The sequence below is a fragment of the Coptis chinensis genome, chromosome 2 (assembly GCF_015680905.1).
Source record: "Coptis chinensis isolate HL-2020 chromosome 2, ASM1568090v1, whole genome shotgun sequence".
Classification (NCBI taxonomy): Eukaryota; Viridiplantae; Streptophyta; class Magnoliopsida; order Ranunculales; family Ranunculaceae; genus Coptis; species Coptis chinensis.
This window is the reverse complement of record NC_141457.1, coordinates 107,932,270-107,955,826: the sequence shown is the minus strand read 5'-3', so window position 1 is coordinate 107,955,826 and position 23,557 is coordinate 107,932,270. Positions and strand designations below refer to the sequence as shown.

At 37.3% G+C, this 23,557-nt stretch overlaps 2 protein-coding genes and 1 non-coding gene across 3 annotated transcripts; all 3 read left to right on the top strand.

Annotated features, from left to right (window-relative positions):
* The first annotated feature begins 54 nt into the window (after positions 1-54).
* Positions 55-3,621, top strand: LOC147520287 (lysine histidine transporter-like 8). The gene is made up of 5 exons (XM_086591855.1): positions 55-511; positions 606-739; positions 2,100-2,527; positions 2,643-2,774; positions 3,037-3,621. The coding sequence occupies exons 1-5, from the start codon at positions 156-158 to the stop codon at positions 3,517-3,519; spliced, it is 1,533 nt and encodes a 510-aa protein (XP_086447981.1). The 5' UTR covers positions 55-155; the 3' UTR covers positions 3,520-3,621.
* Positions 3,622-7,906: 4,285 nt separating this feature from the next.
* Positions 7,907-13,133, top strand: LOC147520286 (lysine histidine transporter-like 8). Its single transcript, XM_086591854.1, is given in 6 exon segments — positions 7,907-8,380; positions 8,522-8,655; positions 11,758-11,984; positions 11,987-12,187; positions 12,286-12,417; positions 12,505-13,133. Coding segments are annotated over 6 exon segments (1,539 nt in total). The 5' UTR covers positions 7,907-8,018; the 3' UTR covers positions 12,988-13,133.
* Positions 13,134-13,707: 574 nt separating this feature from the next.
* Positions 13,708-13,780, top strand: TRNAF-GAA (transfer RNA phenylalanine (anticodon GAA)). The gene has a single exon. It is a non-coding gene; the product is annotated as a tRNA-Phe (tRNA).
* Positions 13,781-23,557: the final 9,777 nt, after the last annotated feature.

Here is a 23,557-nt window from a genome sequence, read left to right as displayed (position 1 = left end):
TGTATTAACCAATATCCCCTCTCTATATATATCCCACACCTTCAACGTCAATCTCTTCTCTTATAAAACATCACATTTCTTGTTTCTTACGCTACTTCAATTCATAACCAAGTGTAGCTAGATACAGCATAGAAACTCGTAGAGTATTATTTACAATGGGTGAAGAAGTGCAAGAAGTAATAATACAAATAAATGATCAACCTTTTCCTACAATCTTGGATCTTCACACACTATACAAATCTTCTACACTGATCCGTGGTGCTACATACAAGTACACAAAACCCAGCCAAAACCTGCAATTGCCAAATCTTTTAGAAAGCCCAATAGGAGAAATTATTGTGAGCATAGAAGGCAGGGGTGACAATGCTGAGCCTGATAATCCACAAGATGCATGGCTTCCCATCACCGCGTCCAGAAATGGGAGTGCTTATTACGCAGCATTCCATTCGCTTAATTCTGGTATCGGATTTCAAGCGTTAATGCTTCCGGTCGCATTTTCAGTACTTGGATGGTAAGTAAAACGTTTATAATTGTTTAGTACAGTTTTTCATTTACCAGGCATGTGATAATGAAGACAAATAACGGGATAGGCTTCACATTAACAGGACGTGGGGAATTATAAGTTTGTCAATGGCGTTTGTGTGGCAGTATTATACCAAATGGTTACTCATTCAACTCCATGAATCAGTACCTGGGACACGCTTCAACAGATACCTCCATCTCTCAATGGCTGCTTTTGGTAAGTTTATGATCCAAATATAGCTATTAAATGATATATTGGAATATTTTCTATTAATGCAAAATCACTGTACCAATAAAGAAAGTCATATGAAAAAGTACATACAAAAGTTATTAGGCCATTTGAAAAGCGTAAAGGACTTGCACGTATATGCTATTTATTTGATACTGTCGTCATATAGAGAAAAACTTCGCTCCGAAACGCTTAGGCACAAAATCTTATCATCTACCTCCTATACACATCAACACTACACATCTCCACTACACATCAACAATTTTATTATCTAATGATTAACAATAGTTAATTAAAATCTAAGTTTTATTCTCTCTAAAACATTCCACTTTTTTTCTCCATAAATCTTTCCTTTATATGTGTTTCCATTAAATTTTTTTTTTACAAAAGTAAAAAATGAATTCTTAGACTCCAAATATACTATTTTTACCCTCTTATTATTTCCCCTCCTCTTTAATTTTAAATATGCAACACAAAATTTAAAATTTGCAAAAAGCTTAGAATCCATTAGCTAAATGAGAAAGAAGGGACTAAGGAGGGAGCTAGCAAGGTAGCGCTTGCAGTAACACTTCTAAAAGCTTCACCGGATGGGTCTCCATGACAGTTGAGGCGCATCATATTGTTCGTTTAAAAGGTTAAGCTGAGAAATCCCTACAAGTACATTACATCATAACAATAATTTAATTAACTTCATATTTTAGTATTTATGAGATATATAATTAACATAGTTCATTTCTATTTTCAAATTTACCATGCAATCTAGCATTAGTTTCTTTCAAGCACCACAAAATTTATAAATTCGAAACAAAAACGGTCTTGGATATTACGACGCGTTATTCTAAACTATACATCAAGCTTGGGAACCATTGTAAAATAATGGTTTTGAGCACTAGCAAACAAGACGTACTGAGCAGTCCAAGTCCACTCTGTCGCTAGAGTTGGTAACTCCCTAGTAGGTGTTGGAAGTTGGAACCCGGCCGGCCTCAAGGCAGAAGAAAAGGCCAAGCTATTGTCTGAACAAGAATGAACAGTTTCAAACTGATCATCATCAAGTTTCATATAAATAAACACAACAGTAAAATAAAGAGAATCAGAAGGTGGGTAAATCAACTCAAATCTCATCAACATCAAGCCATAAAAACAACGTCTTAACTTGAATTCACAACCCACTCTCTTTTTCCACCTTTTTCTATCCACGACAGTCCGCTTAAGAACGGAACTGTATATATGTGATTACCAATTCTAAATAACTTCAAGAACGTCTTATGTTCACATTTATTTTCAATCACTGTTCGTGTTACCAAATCATGTTGTCGCAAATAATTTGACACTAATTTCCGCATTTCAGGTGCAAGGACAGGGAAGCTTCTTGGTCTATTTCCAATAATGTATTTATCAGGTGGTGCGTGTGTCATGCTTATCCTCAACGGAGGTGGTAGCATGAGGCTTTTTATCAAGACCGTTTGTGGGTTTACATGCAAATCACAACCATTAACAACTATTGAGTGTTACTTCGTGTTCATATGCATGGCTATTGCTCTAGCCCAGCGGCCCAATTTGAACTCCATCGCTTGGATTTCTTTCATAGGTGCTATCACAGCAGTACTTTACTGCATACTACTGTGGGCTATCCCCCTTAGCAAGAGCAGGCTCATTGGGATCTCTTATGATTCCGTGAAACCCAAATTGGATATAGCTGGTGATTTTGATACATTTGCTGCACTTGGAATCATTGCTTTTGCATTCAGAGGACATAATCTTGTACTTGAGATACAGGTAAAATCGCACGCTGTAATGTTCGTAAGTTGTAAGCGAGACATACCAGAGTACCACTGTACCACACATATTATGCATGTCGCGTGTGATAATTGGTGAATATATTTGTTTGCAGGCCACACTGCCATCAAGCGAAAACTATCCATCGCACGTGCCAATGATGAGAGCAGTGAATTTTGCATATCTAGTTATTGCATTGTGTGTGTTACCACTCGCAGTAGCTGGTTATTGGGCATATGGTGATAAGGTCAGAGCATACTCCAGTTCAATAGGTTTTTTAACTTTTCCCTATTCGGCCCAAGCATCCTAGTTCCATTGGCAGAGTCTTGATATTGGGTTAGTATTTTGTGGCCCAGACAATTTCAGATCTGGATCAGGTTTCAAGCGCAAACCTGTGCTCAGCAGAAGCCCTTAAAAGCTCCTGATATGATTTCATTAGCATAAATATTGAATGAAAATTCATTAATTTAGGGTACCCTTAATTTACTACATCAAAATTTTGATGACAGATACCAGCAAATGGGATGTTGACGGCGTTGCACACTCTCCATGAGCACGACACTTCAAAATTTTTACTGGGATTGACAAGCCTATTAGTGGTGATTCATAGCCTAACCGCATTCCAGATCTACGCAATGCCTGCATTTGACAACTTGGAGTTCGTGTACACAAGCAAGAAGATGAAACCATGCTCAAGGTGGATTCGTGCTGGTTTCCGAATATTCTTTGGGTGTTTGACATTCTTTATAGCAGTAGCAATACCATTTATAAGGAACTTAACTGGTGTAATTGGTGGGATAGCATTACCCGTCACATTAGCATATCCATGTTTCATGTGGATTGCTATTAAGAAACCAGAAAGATTTAGTGCACTGTGGTGCTTTAACTTGGTACTTGGAAGTTTAGGGGTGGTTCTTAGTATCTTTGTTTTTGCTGGAGGGATTAAGAGTCTAGTGGAGCCTGGTATTGACGTACGCTTCTTTAAGCCTTAGTGAGGTCCAAGCAATGGTGTACAAAGCAAACCACTAACACTGATCACTAGACGGTTGCGTAAATTTAATGCAAATTATAAATGCTGAATTTTTCGTTCAAAACTTTAAATTCCACAATTTTGATCAATATCAGTATATCACCCAATTATGATTTACTTGGTATATGTGGTGTATATGTTAAGGATACAAATATGTAACAATGTATTTCTTGATCTGTTTCCATACCTATGTATGTATATTGAGCAACCCAAGTCATTTTGAAACAAATGAATTTGTACTAAGCAGATTCCTGGATCTCCAATCATCATTCTGCCAAGTAGCACAATGCAACACGGTATCTACTTTCTAAAACCTAAACCCGACCTAAGTTCCGCCAATCCACAACTTAATTAATTCTAGCATTGAATGCGAATGATCGCTTAAGTTCTCGTTAGTTCAGATTGATTGGGGGAAAATCAGGAAATTTAATTGGAAGTACTTCCGTGACTAAAGCCAATGCCCACAGTTAACACTTGCATACTATCATGTATCAATGCTAAGAGAGTTCCTAATGCAAGGTCACTTTGGATGTCACATTTATCAAAAAAAAACTTTGAGGGTACCAAGTGTGCCATTATAGTTATATAATTGAGGAAGGTCACTTTGGATGTCACATTTATCAAAAAGAGCTTCCCAATGCAAGGGTGACTATGTCATTTTTCACTATGTAACTTTGAGGGTACCAAGTGTGCCATTATAGTTATATAATTGTGAAATCCGGATGGAATGTAGATCCCGTCTCACATGTTTTTAATGATTTAAAGTTGCATATTATTAATATTCCGTTTCAATTCTTTTTTTCGTTACAGTTGATATTTCACGTGTCTTCGTCATTTATTGTGTTTTCGACATTTTTTTTTTCTTCTTTCGGATGAGATCTTAGATTTCGTATGGTTTTTATAGTCACTTTTGTATTAGACAGCCTATGGTAGCTTACCCAAAACAAAAACAATTTTGAGGACAAATAGTCTTATGTGGAGGTAACAAAAAGCTACTTGTATTAGGAATGCTCTAATAAATAGGGTTATGCACATATGTAATATGTGCTCCACACAAATTTGAAGAGAAGAAATAAACTCTTGGAAATCCATGGTGCTAGATGTGTAGAACTTTTTGACTCATCATGCTTTATAAGAGAGGATATAAATTATTGGAGAGACGTGTTAAAAGAAAAATATTTGTACCGATAACACAACACAGACGCCCCCCAACACTTGGTGGGCCATTGATGTCTCCACAATGCCAAAATGAGATACCATATGACGTCGTTGTAATTTATCTTAGATCAGTGCCATTGTGCAGATGTAGGTCACAAGGAGTGTGGAAGCCTAGAGCTGATTTCAATCTGAATGAAGACTTCAATCATTTGACGATGTTGTGAAGAAAGTTGTTAGGACTTAGGACGTAGGAGTAGATACCAGCTTCAAGAGTGGAAAAAAAAAGTTTCCACTGTTGTAGGACTGAGTGTTGATGCTTTTCAACTTTCTTATCTGATGATTTTTTGCAAAGTATTGCTTATCACGTGATATCAGAGTCACAACGCCATTCCTGTTTCTTATGCCTTTCTTCTTTTGCTTTTTTGTCTTTTTTGTTTCTTGATTTTCTTCCCTTAATGCTCTACCGACACGTTTACTCTAAATAGAATAATTAGCCTAGATGATGCTAAGGAGTTAAAATTCCGTTTTTGAAACTAATCGGTAGAGCTATATGCAATTAATCGGTTAATCGGTGATTAATTGGTTATATCGGATGTATATACTTGATGTTTTCAAAATATATATTAGTATAATCATACCAAATATTTCTAAATAGTGATCCGAAATACAACAAAAAATATCAAATTCTCATAATCACATTTAACTAGCTCAATTTTAGAGTACTACAGATATGTTAAACACAAAAATTACGTTAAATATTTAAAGGAATAAGAGGATTGAGAAGCGATAATATTTATTAAAGAGATAATATAATAATTTGTATATTTAACTTTCGTTAAGGAGGGGAAAATAAGTAAACTCTTAGCTTTGTGTATTGATCGGGTTCTATTATTATTATTACGGTTTAAGAATCTAATTCGTTAATTTTACATATTTTTTTGGATAGGAAACCGATATTTTCAATAATTTTTTTTTCTCGGTTTAGCGAGAAATCGGTCATCTCACCCAATTAATCAGTCAATTCAGTGATTAAATTGGTTCGGTGAGAAAAAGTAAAAAAATTGGTAAAAACTAATCGGTTTACGAGGGCGATTAATCGCGTATCGCTCGTAATATCGGTCGATTAATCCGATATTGATAGCATAGAGATGATGTCAATGACCTCGTTTAAATCAGGTTGAACTATTGAGCTGTAAACCATAGTTATCAGACCCAGCCTAGAAGTTAACCCGATGAAGGGACTAGGTCACTGGATTAGTGGTTCAACCGGTGGGTCACTTCTTGGAGTATATATATATGACACTGTAGGAAAAGTGGCAGATCAATTGAATGATAAGATTGAGTTGCTTTGGAACGAATGATTTTTTTTTTTTCGATAAACCAATACTTTTCATTCATGAACTAAAACGATTACAGCAAGCACACAAGCCAAACAAGTTACAAGGAACAAATAACATAAAATACATTAATTGTAAAACCATGTAAACTTCTCCTAACAGCATCACATCCCTTTGGAACGAATGATCGAGTCTGCTTGTAAGCAATTTATTTTTGATTTGCTAAGAATAGTAGAATTAACATTAGCTCGACCCAGTACTAGTTAACTGTCTGGCTCAGTCGGGTTTATGAGAGAACCATCCGAGCTAACCAGTTCCACACTGGGTCAACTACTTAAACGATCTGATCATAAACCCAGCCCGATTAAAAGACCGGTTTATCTTATCGGGTCGAACTACTGAGCCAGACAGGTCAAATATGATTCTGTTGAACTTTAACAGATTAAGAATGGTTGTTTCTTACAATTTGACAATTAGTTGTTAAATACTCTATTAGTTAGCTAATTATTGTAGTACTTTGTCGAGACTCTAGTGGTTTTCAAATAGATTCAAGAGAATATATATATATATAATTGACATTGTAGTGGTCGGATGTTTTCACTTTTTAGCCTCGGCCATATTTCTTAATTCTAATAACTTTTTTTTTAGATTTTAGAACCACTTTCCTATTTTTATTAAAATTACTCCCTCATGTTTATTACGATTGCCCCCTGCTCTTTTATTAAAGTGAACCATCTCCTTCCCTAATAATCTTAGAGGTAATCTTCTTCATTAAAAGCCTAGAATTTATAAAAATTGCATAACCTAAATATATTTTTCGTCATTTTTAGATAATTATTTACTTTTTAGTTCTTTTAACAATTTTCATTTAGTTATTTAGACTTTGGAATCGGTGTGTTGGACAGGTCACATGCTAGATCTTAATAACAAAACATTCCTCAACAGTAAAAACATCATCTCCGTGATGGGTACCCAGTGACGTCCATGGTAAAGTCAAGCAACATGTACAAGCAACATATGTACAAGCATACGTGATCAGTCAAGTGGTGCCGTTCCCTGAATTTTTCTAATTCAACTCATTGTGTTCATATGCTAGACTAAACGACGTTTTTAAGTCAAAATAACTAAATAAGTGGTGTTTTGTGAAGAGTGATTTTTTGCTCCCAGTGATATTGCTCCAAGGGCTCTAACCGGACTCTAGAACCAACCACCTGTCAGTAAAATCAGAAAGCCAACTAGGCAAAAACCATGGGAAATCTTGACTTCCTATATTACCTTTATAAAATACAAAATGAAAAAAAGATAACGTAAGGTGTTGGGTTTCCACTCCCTCTTGTTATTTCATCGAGAGGAAAATCAATAATGTTCTAGCCATAGCCCACAGTTTTGAGCAACACTATAAATTTTGATTTAGTTAGAAATATAAGTATCATTTCATTAATCACTGTTATTAATAGTAGTTGAAATAACTCAAATAAGATCGAAATTTTGGAATGGTTACCAGTGGTAGCCTTTCATTACCACCGATTTCGAAGCCGGAATCATATACTCAGCGGAGAATACAAGGAGAAATTTCATTTTGTTTTGATATAAGGTAAAGGTCAAATTAGAAAGTCGAAAATAAAGTCAGTTACTGCTAGGCTGGTTTTCAAATGATGTTGAACGGGTGGTTGGCTGTAGAGTCCCCTGGGAGGCCTTGGAGCAATATTGCTGGGAGCAAAAAATCACTCCAACCGTTTATCCTCACTCATGGGCGGCGAACCACGCACGAGCTTCTCACCTTTGTCCACATCTAACATTAATCATTATTCACTCGCTCCCTATAAATATATATATATATATCCCAACCCATCAGTCACACATTTAAACTTCAATATCTTGGAACACCGGCTAACACAATCACATTTCTTGTTTCTTTACGCAACTTTTGACAAGGTGAAGCACATAAACTTTCAGAACATCTGTAATGGGTGAAGCTGTACAAGGAACAACGGTACGTACATCTGATCATGTTAATGAACCTGCTTCTACAATCTTGGATATTCATACACTAAACAATTCTCCTACGCCCACCCAAGATTCTGCTTACAAGAACAAAAAGCCCTTCCAGTTAGAAAGCCCAAAGAAAGAAACTATTGTGAGCGTACAAGAAGAATGTTCAGAAGGAATGGGTAAAAACAATGCAAAACGCAAGGAAATACCAGATGCTTGGCTCCCCATCACAGCGTCGAAAAATGGGAATGCCTTTTACTCAGCATTCCACAGCGTTAATTCTGGTATCGGCTTTCAAGCGCTTGTTCTTCCCTTCGCATTTTCAATTATCGGATGGTAAGTAAAATGCCTAATATAGAATTCATATTACAGATATTGATTAACATACATGTGGGTGTGAGTATGGAACAGTGCTAAGCTCTCTCTCTGCGAAGAAATAATGGATTATAATGGAATTAGTCCTTCGTATGGTTGCAGGACTTGGGGAATTATATGTATGTTGGTGGCGTTTGGGTGGCAATATTACACCAAATGGTTACTCATTCAACTCCATGAATCTGTCCCAGGGAGACGCTTCAACAGATACCTTCAACTTGTAAAGGTTGCTTTTGGTAAGTTTGTCAACCAAATTTTTCTTTTTTTCATTGTGTTTCCTTGACTTATTCTGTTTTCTACTTTTCTTGCTTATTTTCTTGCCTGGTTGTGCTTATTTGATAGATTACATTCCATAAGATTCAAATTTCTTAAATTTCATAGTATTGGAACACAGGGTCTACATTATCAAGAACAGAAACCACTAATACCAAACCAGCAATTTACAAGTTGACCTCGATCAGCTCCTTGGCGTTCCTACTAATTTCAAATAGTAAAAAAAATCAATTGCTAACACTTGCCCATTTCCAATGGTAAATATGTCAATGGACAATGGTAACGTCCATTTACCAGAACAGTGATAGCAACATTCAACAACAACAGTAGTGATGCGGCGCTTTTATGTTGTGATGAAGAATATTGAAGGTGGAAGTCTGAAGGTACTACGTCATAGATCTCTTTCACAATTATATTTATTCAAGGATGGAACCCGCTCCCAAGATATTCAATGATCTCTAAATGAATAATAGAGGGCAAGGTTTACGGAGACATAAATTTGACACGTAAACAAAATCATCACAGATTAATACATCTAGAAATTTAGTTCGACTTCGATAATGTTATGTGAGGATGATCTCGCAACAATATAGAACAGGGGGTCATTTGTTCTATGTTGGCAACACAAAAAGTTTTCAACCGTGCACGCTCCCTAATTGGCATGTCTAATTGGCATGTGCATTCGCAAGGAGATCTTACCTAGAAACTACGGACTAAATTAAACCAGATCAAGGAAGCTTCCTCTTCCACCATCGAAGGAGTAAGTAAGCTGTACGCAAACAATGTCATTCTATTATTGAAATTAGATTTTTATTTCTTTAAGTAAGCTGTACGCAATTAGATTTTTCGGCGAGGATTCCATGTCGATAGTCCCATAATGGCTACAATACTGTATTGAAAAAGAAATTAAGCGAAAAAGACATGCACTTATGACTTATATGCCATCTGTTAGTTACTTTGTGGTGCCTTAAATAAATATGTCATCGCTGACAAAAAGGAAGAATCTACTTGCCTATTCCAAGTTTCCAACTCAAATCTTACGTGTGATTATCAATTCTAAAAAGCTTTTAACAATTTTTGTTCGGAAGAGGTTCGCTTGGGTTGTATCTAGAATTGACTCAATTGAGTGGAGTCCAGACTTAATCTCGCATTATCGGGAAAAAAAAAAGAAAGAGAACTCAAGTTTTTATACCTTTTTATAAGATGTGGACTACTGGACTAGTGATTTTGGATATTTTTTTGTTTGTTTTTTTGCCATTTATCTAATAAAATATATTCTATTATAACTGTTTCATAAGATGTTCTAATTTTATAAGTATCAAAATTGGATTTATTTTAATTCTATTTGAAAAATGACTCAAACACCCCGTCTAGATACCCTAGTCCTATTTATCTATTCTTCCATTTTCACTATTTTCTTCTCTAAATAATTCTATTGCCCTAACCGCCGCCACTACCACCATTATTGTACTATTAAGACCACTATTACTACCATCGTGCTATAAAGACCATCATCATCACTACTATCATGCTATTAAGACCAATATCATCACCTTCACTACCACCATCATCGTGCTATTAAGACCACTACCACCACCACCACTACTGCCGCTACTACCACCATTGCCACTACCTTACTATTAAGATAATTTCTTAAAATTGATATTCTAATTATAAAAATTGATTTGTAACCGAAAATCAAATTATACGCTTGTTTCAAATTAATTTATTCAAGTTAAATGTGATGTAAAACAAAGTTCTATTTGTCAAATAACCAATTATAAGATGTTGTGTACTTGTGTATTTGTTTTTTCTATTTTTACAAGTGGTTACAAAAATAACTTAAGATGAAAAACAAACAACTTTATAATACCATCTTATAATACCCTCAATTCAACCCAACCACCCAAAACCCTCAGTTCAACCCAACCACCCAAAAAACAAATAGCCCCTCAATTCAACTCTCAACCACCCAAATATGAAATTCACTCCTCTACAAAATTGTGTTCCCCACCCACGCTTAGTAAAGTGACACATTATTTTCAACTGTTGACTGGCTTCCGTTGAGATAGCTAAGAAAAGGAGAGGCAGGATGTTCGCTCAAAGCCTGAAACGTACATAGTTTAAAATGCCTACTTGTGTTTCTTGAGTATTCAGATTATATCAATTGATATCCTTTTTCTTTATACTGTTTCTTGAGTTGTCAGATTATATCAATTGATACCCTTTTTCTTCATACAATTAAAGAAGCTTAGAGCATCTCTAGGTGGTGGTAGCATACTCTTCAAATTTGAAGAATGCTACTACAGAATCTGATAGCAAATTTTGACTAAACAGGCATGGTCGCAAATTCGTAGTCGCAAAATTTATTGGGGACCCCACTAGCGATTAGTTAGGCGGCGGCGATTGGTAATGTCGTCGCGACATTACCACTGTCGCCCCAAAAAAAAACTCAGCGCCCAATTACTAATGTCGCACCAAATTGAAAAAATAAAAAAAAAAATAACATGCGACACATTAGTGGTGTGGCCAATACCAATACGGCGCTGGTGCTAGTCAAAGTCAAAAAAAACTTGGGGCGACATTTTTAATGGCGCGACATTATTAATGTCGCCCGCGATCCCGCATCCAAATTGCCAAATTTGCGAACAAGAATGCGAACAAGCAGGTGATGCGACCACGAATGCGACCACCTAGAGTTGAAATTCCGGAAAATTCCGACGCATTTGCGACTACGGATACGTCATGTCTTAAACTCTTACGTAAAGACAATTAAACTGCATTGTCATTTGTCGAACGAAGTTGAAGGGACTTGCACTGGGATTTAGTTTGTAAGAACGGTTGGAAGTTTGGAACCTGGCGGTGATCTGAACTCATTGTTCTCCATATGTAGAAGCGCAAGTACCAAATGTGCAGATAACAAAATGAAAGTTCCAAAAGTAAAATTATCTTAGCAATATTTTTCTAATCACCATGTCATTTGCCAAAACATGTTGCAAATTAGTCCTACGTATTTTCATATTCAAAGTTTCATTAACTAATTTCCAAATACATCCACATCTCAGGTGAAACGCCAGGGAAGCTGCTTGGTCTATTTCCAGTCATGTATTTAGCAGGTGGTTCTTGTGTCATGCTTATCATCAACGCAGGTGTTAGCATGAAGCTTTTCATCAAAACTATATGTGGGGATACATGCAAATCGCCGCCGTTAACAACTGTTGAGTGCTACTTGATGTTCATATGCTTGGCCATTATTCTGACCCAAGTGCCCAGCTTGAACTCCATAGCTTGGTTTTTTCTTTCATAGGCGGCATGACAGCAGTACTTTATTGTACACTGTTATGGACTATCCCACTGAGCAAAAGCAGACCCACTGGCATATCTTTTGATACAGCAAAGTCCCAGTCCGGTATTTCTAGCCCTTTTGATACATTCACTGCAATTGGAATCATTGTGTTTGCTTTCAGAGGACATAATCTTGTACTTGAGATACAGGTAATGTTCTCATGCTGTAACGTTTAATTATAATCTAAAACATCAACTCTGAATCTGGAGATATATAATTGGTTAATAACTTAATATATTGTTTGCAGGCCACATTGCCATCAAGCGAAAAGTATCCATCACGTGCTCCAATGTGGAAAGGAGTGAATTTTGCATATCCAATTATTGTGATGTGTTTGTTTCCACTCGCATTAGCTGGTTATTGGGCGTACGGTAATAAGGTGAGAGTAAGATTTTTTTTTGGGAGTATATCTTAAATGATATTCAGTAGATTCTTTTAAATATAATAGTGGACACAATGATGGCAGATACCAGCAACCGGAATGTTGATCGCCTTGCACAGTATCCATAAGAACGACACGTCAAGATTTTTGCTAGGTTTAACTAGCCTATTAGTGGTGATTCACAGCCTAACCGCATTCCAGATCTACTCAATACCAATACTTGACAACTTGGAATTCGCATACACAAGCAAGAAAAATAAGCCATGCCCAATGTTGATTCACGCTGGATTCCGAGTATTTTTTGGATGTTTGACATGTTTTATAGCAGTTGCAATACCATTTATAAAGGTCTTAGCTGCTATAATTGGTTCTGTAGCACTGCTTCTCACATTTGCTTATCCATGTTTCATATGGATTGCTATTAAGAAACCGAAAAGATTTAGTGCAATGTGGTGCATTAATATGGTACTTGGGAGTTTAGGGGTGGTTCTTAGTATCTTAGTTTTTGCTGGATGCATTAAGAGTGTAACGCACACCGGTATTCAAGTCGGCTTCTTCAAGCCTTAGTAAGGTTCAAGCATAGTGTACAAAGAGAGCGACTAACAGTGAGGGTGTAGAATGGCTGTTTGCAAAACTGCAAACTTCGTTAGTAATGTAAAAGCATAAACATTTTTGTTCAGCTATTTAATTACTTATTTCTGTGTCAAACTTAACGTTCTGGGTGATTTCTGTTGTATACTTGTATTTGTATGTGCCTTTGTTTTTGACAGCCCTTTCGTTTTTCCCATCTAGTCCCTTGAGAATATAGTGCAAACTGTAATGAAGTTTACATCTGTAGAGAGAAAATAAATTGAAAAGGTACAGATTAACAAAGATGTTAACGTTGTTGAAATCTTAAATCTGAAAAGCCACTTCAAATATCAACTATATTTTATAATTCGGAATTTGGGCCGACCAAGGGTAAACTGCATAAAATTTCAACAGGAATTAACAAGCTTATATGTGGCTGCACAGCCTATCTGCGTGTACTCATTCCAAATCTATGTAATGCAAGATAAACCATGGTGACATGGTGACATGGTGGATTCCGAGCACTCATGGAATGTTGAACATTTTCATGGCAATGGCAGTACCAATAGAGAGGAACTTCGCAGGTGTATAATGGCAGTTCCTACTTTTAAGAACCAACTCAACGTAGAAGCTTGATTCGGAGTGAAGTGCATGTGGAAATGGTTGGAAAGTCAGAAGATTTGATATATTCTATGTATTTAGTTAACTAATATCAAAGCGGGGATAGCTCAGTTGGGAGAGCGTCAGACTGAAGATCTGAAGGTCGCGTGTTCGATCCACGCTCACCGCATCATCGGCCGTCTATTTAGTGTTCCATTATCAATTTTTATAAAGATCGGAAAGCTTTGACTGCAAGAAAAGTTCACTTTGATTGACTAATTCATATCAGGTGTTCGATAGTTGTTTTTTATTATAGTTTTGCAGGGTTGCTTTCAATATTTTTGTTCTTGGCTTTACCTCCCAATTCTAGAATTATTTTTGGGAGAGCGTCAGACTGAAGATCTGAAGTTCGCGTGTTCGATCCACGCTCACCGCATCATCGGCCGTCTATTTAGTGTTCCATTATCAATTTTTATAAAGATCGGAAAGCTTTGACTGCAAGAAAAGTTCACTTTGATTGACTAATTCATATCAGGTGTTCGATAGTTGTTTTTTATTATAGTTTTGCAGGGTTGCTTTCAATATTTTTGTTCTTGGCTTTACCTCCCAATTCCAGAATTATTTTTTGAGTACAATTAGCGGATGCTCTTGTAAACTTGTAGTCTGTGTGTTAAATAGTACAGACTGCATCGTTTTCCTTTCTTTTTTACCTCCAAGAATAGCAAGCCAAGAATTACACAAAGAAGGGTAACCAGAGGAGTAGGTATTAAGCTGTTAAATGAGATTTCAAAAGATCTAAAATGTTCAAATGTATAATGATTGAAAAAGCTAATACTACATTGATCGAAGAAGCTATACAGTTCAGCACTGACGGATCTAAAATCGGAGGATGATAGATATTAATTTAATCTAACCGAAAAAAATAAGGGTCTTTTACATTTTGGTCCTACTATTAATAGCGAAATTAAAGATTGGTCCACAATTAATCGTTTATTGCAGTTTGGTTCCAAATTGACAGAGCTTTGCCGTTACAGTTAGCTGATTGTGAATGTAGCAAACGGTCGAAAGTGGGCACATGGTAGCATTTTTGAAAATGACAATTTTACCCTACGCATGTTAGCCACGTGATTTCTTATTTTTGTTTACATCATCATACATCATCAAATTAGTTTGGCCAAATCACAAAATACATCCAAGAATCCCAATCCACTAGCCGTTGGTACTAGTCTCCTGCATCACCTATATAAGGCCATATAAGGTCTTCTCAGGGCCGGCTCTGAGTTCCTTGGGGCCCAAGGCGAGCACAAAATATAGGGTCTATTCAATTACAAAACCTTTAATTTGGTTTTCGGTGTAAACTTGTAATATCATCAGCATTCAGCAAGCGCCTTGGCTTTAGTGGGTTAGAACTTTGCATTTTTTTCATTCCAGCGTATGCATTCCTCTCCATTTTTAAGAATTGAACGAGCGATGATTTAGTTTTTGGGCTTGGACCATGTAGATCGTTGGGCTTATAATCTAATACATGAATAGATTATTCAATTATTGGGCTTGGACCATGTAAGTATTGGCTTGGCTTGGCTTGGAGGTATGTAACATACAAGTGTTTATTGTTTATCTAGGGGCCTTTTTCTTGACCTAAGCGTGGGGGGGCCCTGGTTTTGCCTAGATGGCCTTGCCCCAGAGCCGCCACTGGTCTTCTTCCACCGACCACATCTTATCTGCAAACACCTCCCCACAAGTAAACTACCTATTTATCCTCTTCAAATAGTCAAACTAAGATGGGTGGGAGTTCAGTTGCAGTCTTCTCTCCACCAAAGGTAAGTTTTGAAACCTTTCTCGAAGGTTTTTAAATTTCATTAATGGTGGATTTGAAGGACCAAACACTAAAATAGGCATATACAGGCAGTACCAAAGTCTAATTAGACCAAACATTATACTGACTATTCACTAATATATATACTTTCTTGCAGATCTGCCAATTTTGCAAAGAAGAAGGGCATTATGCTTCAACATGCTCTTACATAGGTCTTCACTGCCCTAAAGCATACTGTTGTGGCTTTATGCGTGTGGTTATCGAAAGTACTGATGAGACTAGAACCCTAGAGAAAAAAGTTTCTTGGGTGCTTTCAAGGAATGGTTGTGGTCTTTGCGCGGGAGATTTACTCAAACAAAGAGGCGATTGCACTAGTCTGTCAACTATGCAAGGAAGAATCTCCTATCTGCAAAGGTTGTCTCCTATGTGAACAATGTCATCTAGCTACTAGTGTAGATGGTGTGACTAGCTGTGATTGTGTGAGAGTACTGTGAGAGAGTGTGAGAGACAGAGAGGATGTAATCAGTACTCTATGAATAAACATAAATCTTCATTCATTCATTCATAACAAAATAGACATACCAGTCATAACAAAACTTTAAAAAGCATGCTTAGTCTTCATTCATTCATTCAAAAGCGAGCCGATCTGAGGATGCTTAAGCTAGTTTGTAAACAAGCAACAAAACAAAATACCACCAAAATGCCAGAAATGTGCAAGTACATCATACATAGTACGTAACCAAACCATTACCAAGTATCTCAAAACAAGCAAAATAGACATAACATAATACATAAGTGTCTAAACACACACACCAACAGAACCATACCTACTAAAGCTGAGATTGAGTCAAACACTCACTGAGAGCAGGTGTAGGATTTGAGGGTCCTGGTGTGGAGGGTGTTTCTGGCTCTTCTTCATCAATCCCAATCCACCAACCCACTCCTCTACCAGTGGCTCTGCCTCTGCCTCTGCCTCCTCTACCACCTCTCCTACCAGCTGAACCACCTCTACCACCACCTCTAAAGACCACATTCTGTTGCACATTATCAACTTGAGTTTTATTTGGTGATTGGTCCACATTGACATTATGACTTCCACCTCCTCTACCACATTTTCTACCAGCTGAACCACCTCTAAGGATCTCATTGTACACACATTTGCACATTCTCAACCTGAGTTTCATTTGGTGGTTGATCCACATGTGACGATCGACTTCCACCCTCCTACCACCCCTCCTACCACCTCTTCCTCGCCACCTCTAGTTGCTCTAGGTATATCATCAACATTGTGAACTTGAGTGTCTTCTTGTTGTTGTTGTTGCACATCAACAATAGGCTCCACATTTTCACCTTCAAACCTCCACCCCACCCTTCAATTTCATTGCGGTCACTTGTATTCTTTTGTTTCTTTCCATTTTGCCCACTCTTACCATGAGGACATGTCCTACTATTATGCCCCGGGTTCCCCTACATTTTCTACATTTTCTCTTGCTAGTTGCTCTCTCTTCATCATCACCTCTTATCCTTTGTTTTCTAGGTCTTGACCTTCCTTTCAATGCTTGGAGGTAGGACCTCATCACCAGGCATAACCTATAAGTATAGTGACTATAAGTATATAACTATATTTTATAATAAATTACAAGTAGACTTAATTATAGATGAGATTCTACCTTGCCCTATTCATCTACATTGTCAAAGGGAAATATCCAACCAGCATAAGTTGCCCTAAATGCATTAACATGGTAATATGGGCTGCAATACCTGCATATCCTAAAAGTTAGTAGTATACAACTTTATGATAACTAAAATAGACAAATGCAAATCTGAAATGACACTAACCTTACCCAACTTTCTTTGGAGGGTCTAAATTGCTCGATAACAGATATAGCATGAACACAAGGTACCCCAGTCATTTGCCAAACAATGCAGGTACATGTTTTGTCAACCAAGTCAATTATAAACTTCTTATCACTATTGATGTTAATGGCACAATATGCGATTAATCCGGGACACACCATGGGTCTTGTACCTAGGAGACTTCCTCTCTAGCTTTTTAATAACAAGAACAATATTTGAAATCAAATCATTATCATCCATCTCCATAGAAAGCGGTCTTCTATCATGCAATAACCCCATCAACTTTGCTAAACGTACTTGTCCACAAAATTAATGAGGGGTTTATCCCTAATCTTTAGAATCCATGCATTAAAGGACTCACTAAAGTTGTTGGTTATAGCATCACATTTTGATGTGAGGTCAAAATGTGATCTAGCCCAAGTACTCTTGGCTTCTCTTTCTAACCACACCTTTGCATCAACTTCATCCTCCTCCAGTGATCCATAAACATTTCATGCTCCACTACTTTATATGACTTTCTTTTGACCCCAACTCAAACTTTCCAAATAGTCACCCTTAAAAGTTTGCTTGAAATTCTTATACATATGCCTAAAATAATACCTAAACCAAGCATTCAAAGTGCAATACACAAAATTAATACTTGTAATGTAATTTAGCAGTTTAAGAGTAATTTAAAACATATAAACACATATGATATACCTGTGATTAGACTCAGGAAAGTTGACATGAACAAAGATCTATCGATCCTTTTCGCACTGTGCGAGATAAATGTCGACTTCTGCATGCTTGTTCACATGTGGTCTCAGATTGAGTAAAAGCTTATTCCATGTGAACTTATCTTCACCCTTGCATATGTAGATAGCAAGGGGAAAGAGCCCATTCATTGCATCTAGACCAATTGCAGTCAACACACAACCTCCATACTTGCCTTTGAGAAATGATAGGTCAACACATCCAGACCAATGATAGGTCTACATCCATTAACAAAGCCATCCAATGATGCCTTATATGCCAGAAAAAATCCAACAAACTCACCTGTTTCCCCATGTCTATACCACTTTGCAATTGATCCTTCATTCCTATGCAGTATTTGTGTTTTCAGTACAGATATCTTAGTATAACTCTCTTCATAATTTCAATTAATCCTCTTCAACACTCTAGACCTTGGTCTCCAAGCAGTCCAATATGAAATAGCAACCCCAAACTCATATAGCACCTGTGCCATGAGGTCCTTTGGTGACAAATTTGGATGAGCTCTCACATATTCCTTGTCACACCCCGAATTTCGACAGAATTCGAAAAAACCTTATTTGTTCCTGACTCTTCGATCTTTGAGGTGTGACGCACTCTCAACTCCCAAAAACCAATAAACAGTTTAAATATGCGGATAATTAAAAACCAATAAAAATTTTAACTTAAACAAAGTCCTCTTCATTACAAAACAATTTACAAAGGAAAATGCAAATAACCTTATCTCAACTGAAAATCTATATCACCTCAAACGAAAACAAAGCTTATCTTGAAATGCGACGCTTAACGAAACCACCCGGAAGAACCAATCTTCTTCAACACTAAACTGTCAAGACTTATCAACTATGTTCATTTAATGAACACACCGATAAGCAAACATGCAAATCGGTCAAGATTATAGAAATTTGGTGTGAGTAGCTCTAAAATACAACATATACTTATATATATACATACACCATCCATAAGGCAGTTAGTTCCTCCACCGAGGCGCCTTAACTTTCAACGACTAATCTGGCATCCTTAAGTACAATAATTAAAGGCGGTAGTTCCTCCAATCGAGGCCTTTTAACTTCCCACTAACCACCCAACAAACCATGCATAATAAAAGGCATTTAGTTCCTCCACGGTATTTTAGGTTCTAACTAAACTATAACCACCAAGCATATACAATCATCTATCTAAAGATATATCATTAACCAACATATTACCATAATTATATTAATTAAGGCTTTCTTTGTGTGTCCCTAAAATTCACGTCGTATCTATGTCTTACCTAGTTTCCCTAGCTACCACAATCGCTTCCCAACGCCAAACATGTACATCCACATGCCTCCCCTCACATAATGAACCACTCCGTGCGTAACTACCCTGAGCGGGATGCCGCACACTAGGTAACCCTCACACGAAATCCATTATGCAAGTACTGCCACTATTCGGCATAAAATATCGCGCGTCTCGTTCTATTTTGCGAACGGAATAATCAAGCCACTATTCGGCTACGCCAGAAGGGTCATTCAGATTCACTGAAACGCCAGAAGGGCCAATCCCATTACTTACGCCCGAAGGCCATTCAGATTCACTGAAACGTCAGAAGGGCCAATCATATCACATACGCCCACACAGGGCAAATCACATGAGTTGTGGTAGTCAGGTCTTAGGATTTTCGTTACATAATTTATTTAGGTGTCATACATTAATATCTCAGAAATAATACCACTATATCACGTGCAGGTCAAATACCTTATTGCACTAAGCCACTATATTTAGAAATATCTCAATATATCTCATAACCATTTTCATTCTTTCACGTGCCAATATATTATTGCACTACGCCACACTCCCGTGGGAAATAACCACAAATACTCTACTAGCATCTCACAGATAAAATAATGGAGGGTTTATACATTTATTCCTCCAAAACTATTGCATTTAATATATATATATCCCAAGATATTATATAAGGTCACAATATCAACGTCAAATCTTAATTAGATAATGACAACCAAATTGATACAAGCTTCCACAGCATTTTAGCATTTGATTTGTCCATACAATTTACAACATAAAACGTAGCACAATTAAACAGTCCACAGTCCACAATCAAATCCCAAAAATCTAAAGTCCATGAATCTAAATCCGTATATAATTTACTACTCATAAAAACATATATATCAAATTTTTATTATCAGAATTCCCCTCTAGTTACGTGTCAATATTATATTGCACTACTCACGTCAAAACTTAATTAGATAATGACAAACAAGGTTATGCAATATTCGATAATATTTTATTACTATATTTGTCCCTATTCTTAAATATGAGAAAAATTGGAAAAAGTCAACATTCTTCAGTCAACGGTCAACGGTCAATGGTCAACGTCAACACACCATGGTCAAAGTCAAACTGTCGTTTCCATGTTCGACAGGTTCAGGGTCATAGCAATGGTTCATGGCTAAAGTCAAAGGTGCATGGCTCATGGGCTCATGACCAAGGCAATGGTTCGGACCCAACTGGCCAAGCCCAAACCTTAGAACCCAAAAGTCTAAAACCAACTCATTTATACCACCTGACCCAATTGGGGACATAAAGGCCAACCCACATAAATAAAAGAAAACCGGCCCATGATTACAAAAATTAGAACTGGCCCCATAACAACTAATTAGTTTGGCCCAAAACTGAAATAGAACTCGGCCCACAACTAACACTAAAACTGGTCCCAAAACTTAATTAAATCGAGCTCAAACAAAACAATCTAATCCCAAGAGAAACCGACCCAGGCCCAAGCCCAAGTCGTCATCTCCTTCCTCCAGCAGCTCCACCAACCACCAAAATCCGGCCACCACCAATACCGATCGCCGCTCCTCCCAATCTACTCGAAAATGCTCAGGGGAAAAACCCCCACAACATTTACAAAACCGAAAACCCCAACTCCTTAAATCCCAACTTCACCAAACTGGATCTGGAAAAATTTCGGGCCGCCATTAATGACTTCCATAAGCTTCGACAGCACTACTGCCAAGCCCCCACTCAACCCTCAACAACCCATAACCACCCCACGACTTTAACTCCTACCAACACCGATTTTGGCAATGGTCGAGATCACTCTCCAACAGATCTCGACCGCCATTGCCGGCTGTTCGAGCTCCCCACAGCCCTCATCCGACAGCCCTCATCCCCTCCATCAAACCTCAACCACCAAACATTATTCCCCAACCTCCAATTAAACCCAAAAACAGCCCAACCACCGGCGCCATTAACGCCTCCAAGCTTTGGCAGCACCGTAAACCAACCACTCGATCCCCCTTTCCTAACCACAATTCAATCAACAACAACCCAACAAAACAACACAACAACAAAGATAAGTTAAAGAAAACAGTACGATTCCTGAGCTCGCGCCGCCGCCATTGTCGCTCTGTCGAGCTTCAATAGTCCAAATATATAACCGTCGAGCTTCAACAGTCCAAATATATAACCGACTTTACTAATAAAAACAGAACAATCACGGACGAAGAAGAGCAAGAAAAAAATAACAGGAAACAATGCACTCTCGTAAAACTATTATACTCCCGTAAAACGGTTATCTCCGTATAAACTGTATAGGCGATCGACGAGAAAAAGGAAAAAAGAAAAACTAAACTACTCACCTTAATGAACAGCTCGACGAATTCCTTCTAGTCCGAGTCGTCGCACTCCGACGCTCTAGCCAACGAGTTTTCATCTCCGCCTCCATTTTTATCATTTTTTTATTCTCCAAGAACTCTATTATCTAGAACAATGTGTTTATATACTTGGGTCTGAAACCCAAGCCCAACACAGACTCGGGCCCAGAAACTAGGCCCACATATCCAAATCCAATCCGATCCAATTTTTAAATAAATAATTAAATTAATTAATAAATAAATAAATAAATACGTATTTTAAATACGGGCGTTACATTCCTCTAACTTATCAACTACCCAAGGGAAACGAATAAAGTACAAACATTCAAAAAATAGTAAGAAATCAAGCATGGCAGAAAGGGAAACGATGAAATATACCAGGAAAGCAAGCAAAGCAACTCCTTTTCGTATTCAAACAGATAGATCTTCAACTACTTCAGTACTTCGTTCTTCAAATTATCATCTTTCACTTCAAGTCTGCTCCACCTCCACCTTCTCACTCTCTAAACCATTTTACTAAACTGATGCAAGATGATGATGGTTTAAGTTTACTTCTCCAATCTTTTAACTTAAAACCCTAGATTATCAACCCTAATTCTTTGAAGATAAGCGAGAGAGAGAGAGAGACAAAGAGTGACGGTTTCTGTCTAAAGTGAAGTGAGAGAGTGGTTAGGGCTGTCAATTCCTACTAAAAGATCAATGACCAAGATTTAGACACGCATAACTAATCTACGGTCATCTCGAGCACTCGTGGGCGAACATGAGCCGTCAATCTAAAATGAAGAAGTTGACAAATGATCAAAACATGACCGTTGATTAGTTTCATGTGTAGTACACGTGTTAGGGTAATTTGGGTATTAAGAAAGTATAGACGGACTTCTGTCAATTTGGGACCAAACTGCAATAAACGATTAATTGTGGACCAATTCCTAATTTCGCTATTAATAGTAGGACCAAAATGCAAAAGACCCAAAAAATAACAACCAATCTGACCCAAGTACCCAACATCTTCACCAATCTGACCCAAGTACCCAACATCCTCAGACCTTCTATTGCGGATGGTCAATTCGAAATGGCTGTGGATCCCCTTTAAGATGTCATCTCCCATAGAAGCGTACAAATGGGCATTCTTCTATAAGGCGCAAATACTAAATCCGACAAAAACAACACCCATGGTTTTACATGAAAAATCATTAGCAACACCGACATGATAATACATCACAACATGTATATGGCTTTAATTTGAACTCAAGCTCCTGAGCTGTTGGCAAAGGTTCAACATTGTATATGCTACTTCGAGCACAACAGAAGTTGTAAACATTTTTACAGATACCTTTACTGAATGGATAGTCTTTCAGGAATCCCTCTGTATTTCAAGAAAAAGAAAATTATAAAGCAACTCAAGTAGTGAAACCCAACCTTGTATCTAGGACGACTAAGATATGTTATTGATAATGTGTATAACCATATGCATCACCAAATTGCCCATGACTCACAAGAAACATATTCTATAATAATATTGCTTTGCACTATCACTCTGGATGACTCGCAGTAGAAATGACTGGTGGACTACTCCAACGCTTAAGATGTTCAGGTTTCTTTTTCTGCAATATTAATCAGTAACTGATTCATGTGATCCTTGGTGTTTACTTTCAACATAACGCACCGATTTTTATTGAAGTACAAACACTTAAGACATTTGGCAGGCTTGCCATCCCTACCGGCCTCAAGGCACTACTTCGTAGTTCTTGAAACACATTAATTTTGCATCTAAACCCCACCAACAGTTTTTAAGTAGACCTCAATATACACATTTGAAGAGAAGTTCTCTTCTTTATTCTTAAGCCTATTTGGCAATATCTTAGTAATGAAACATGTGGAATTC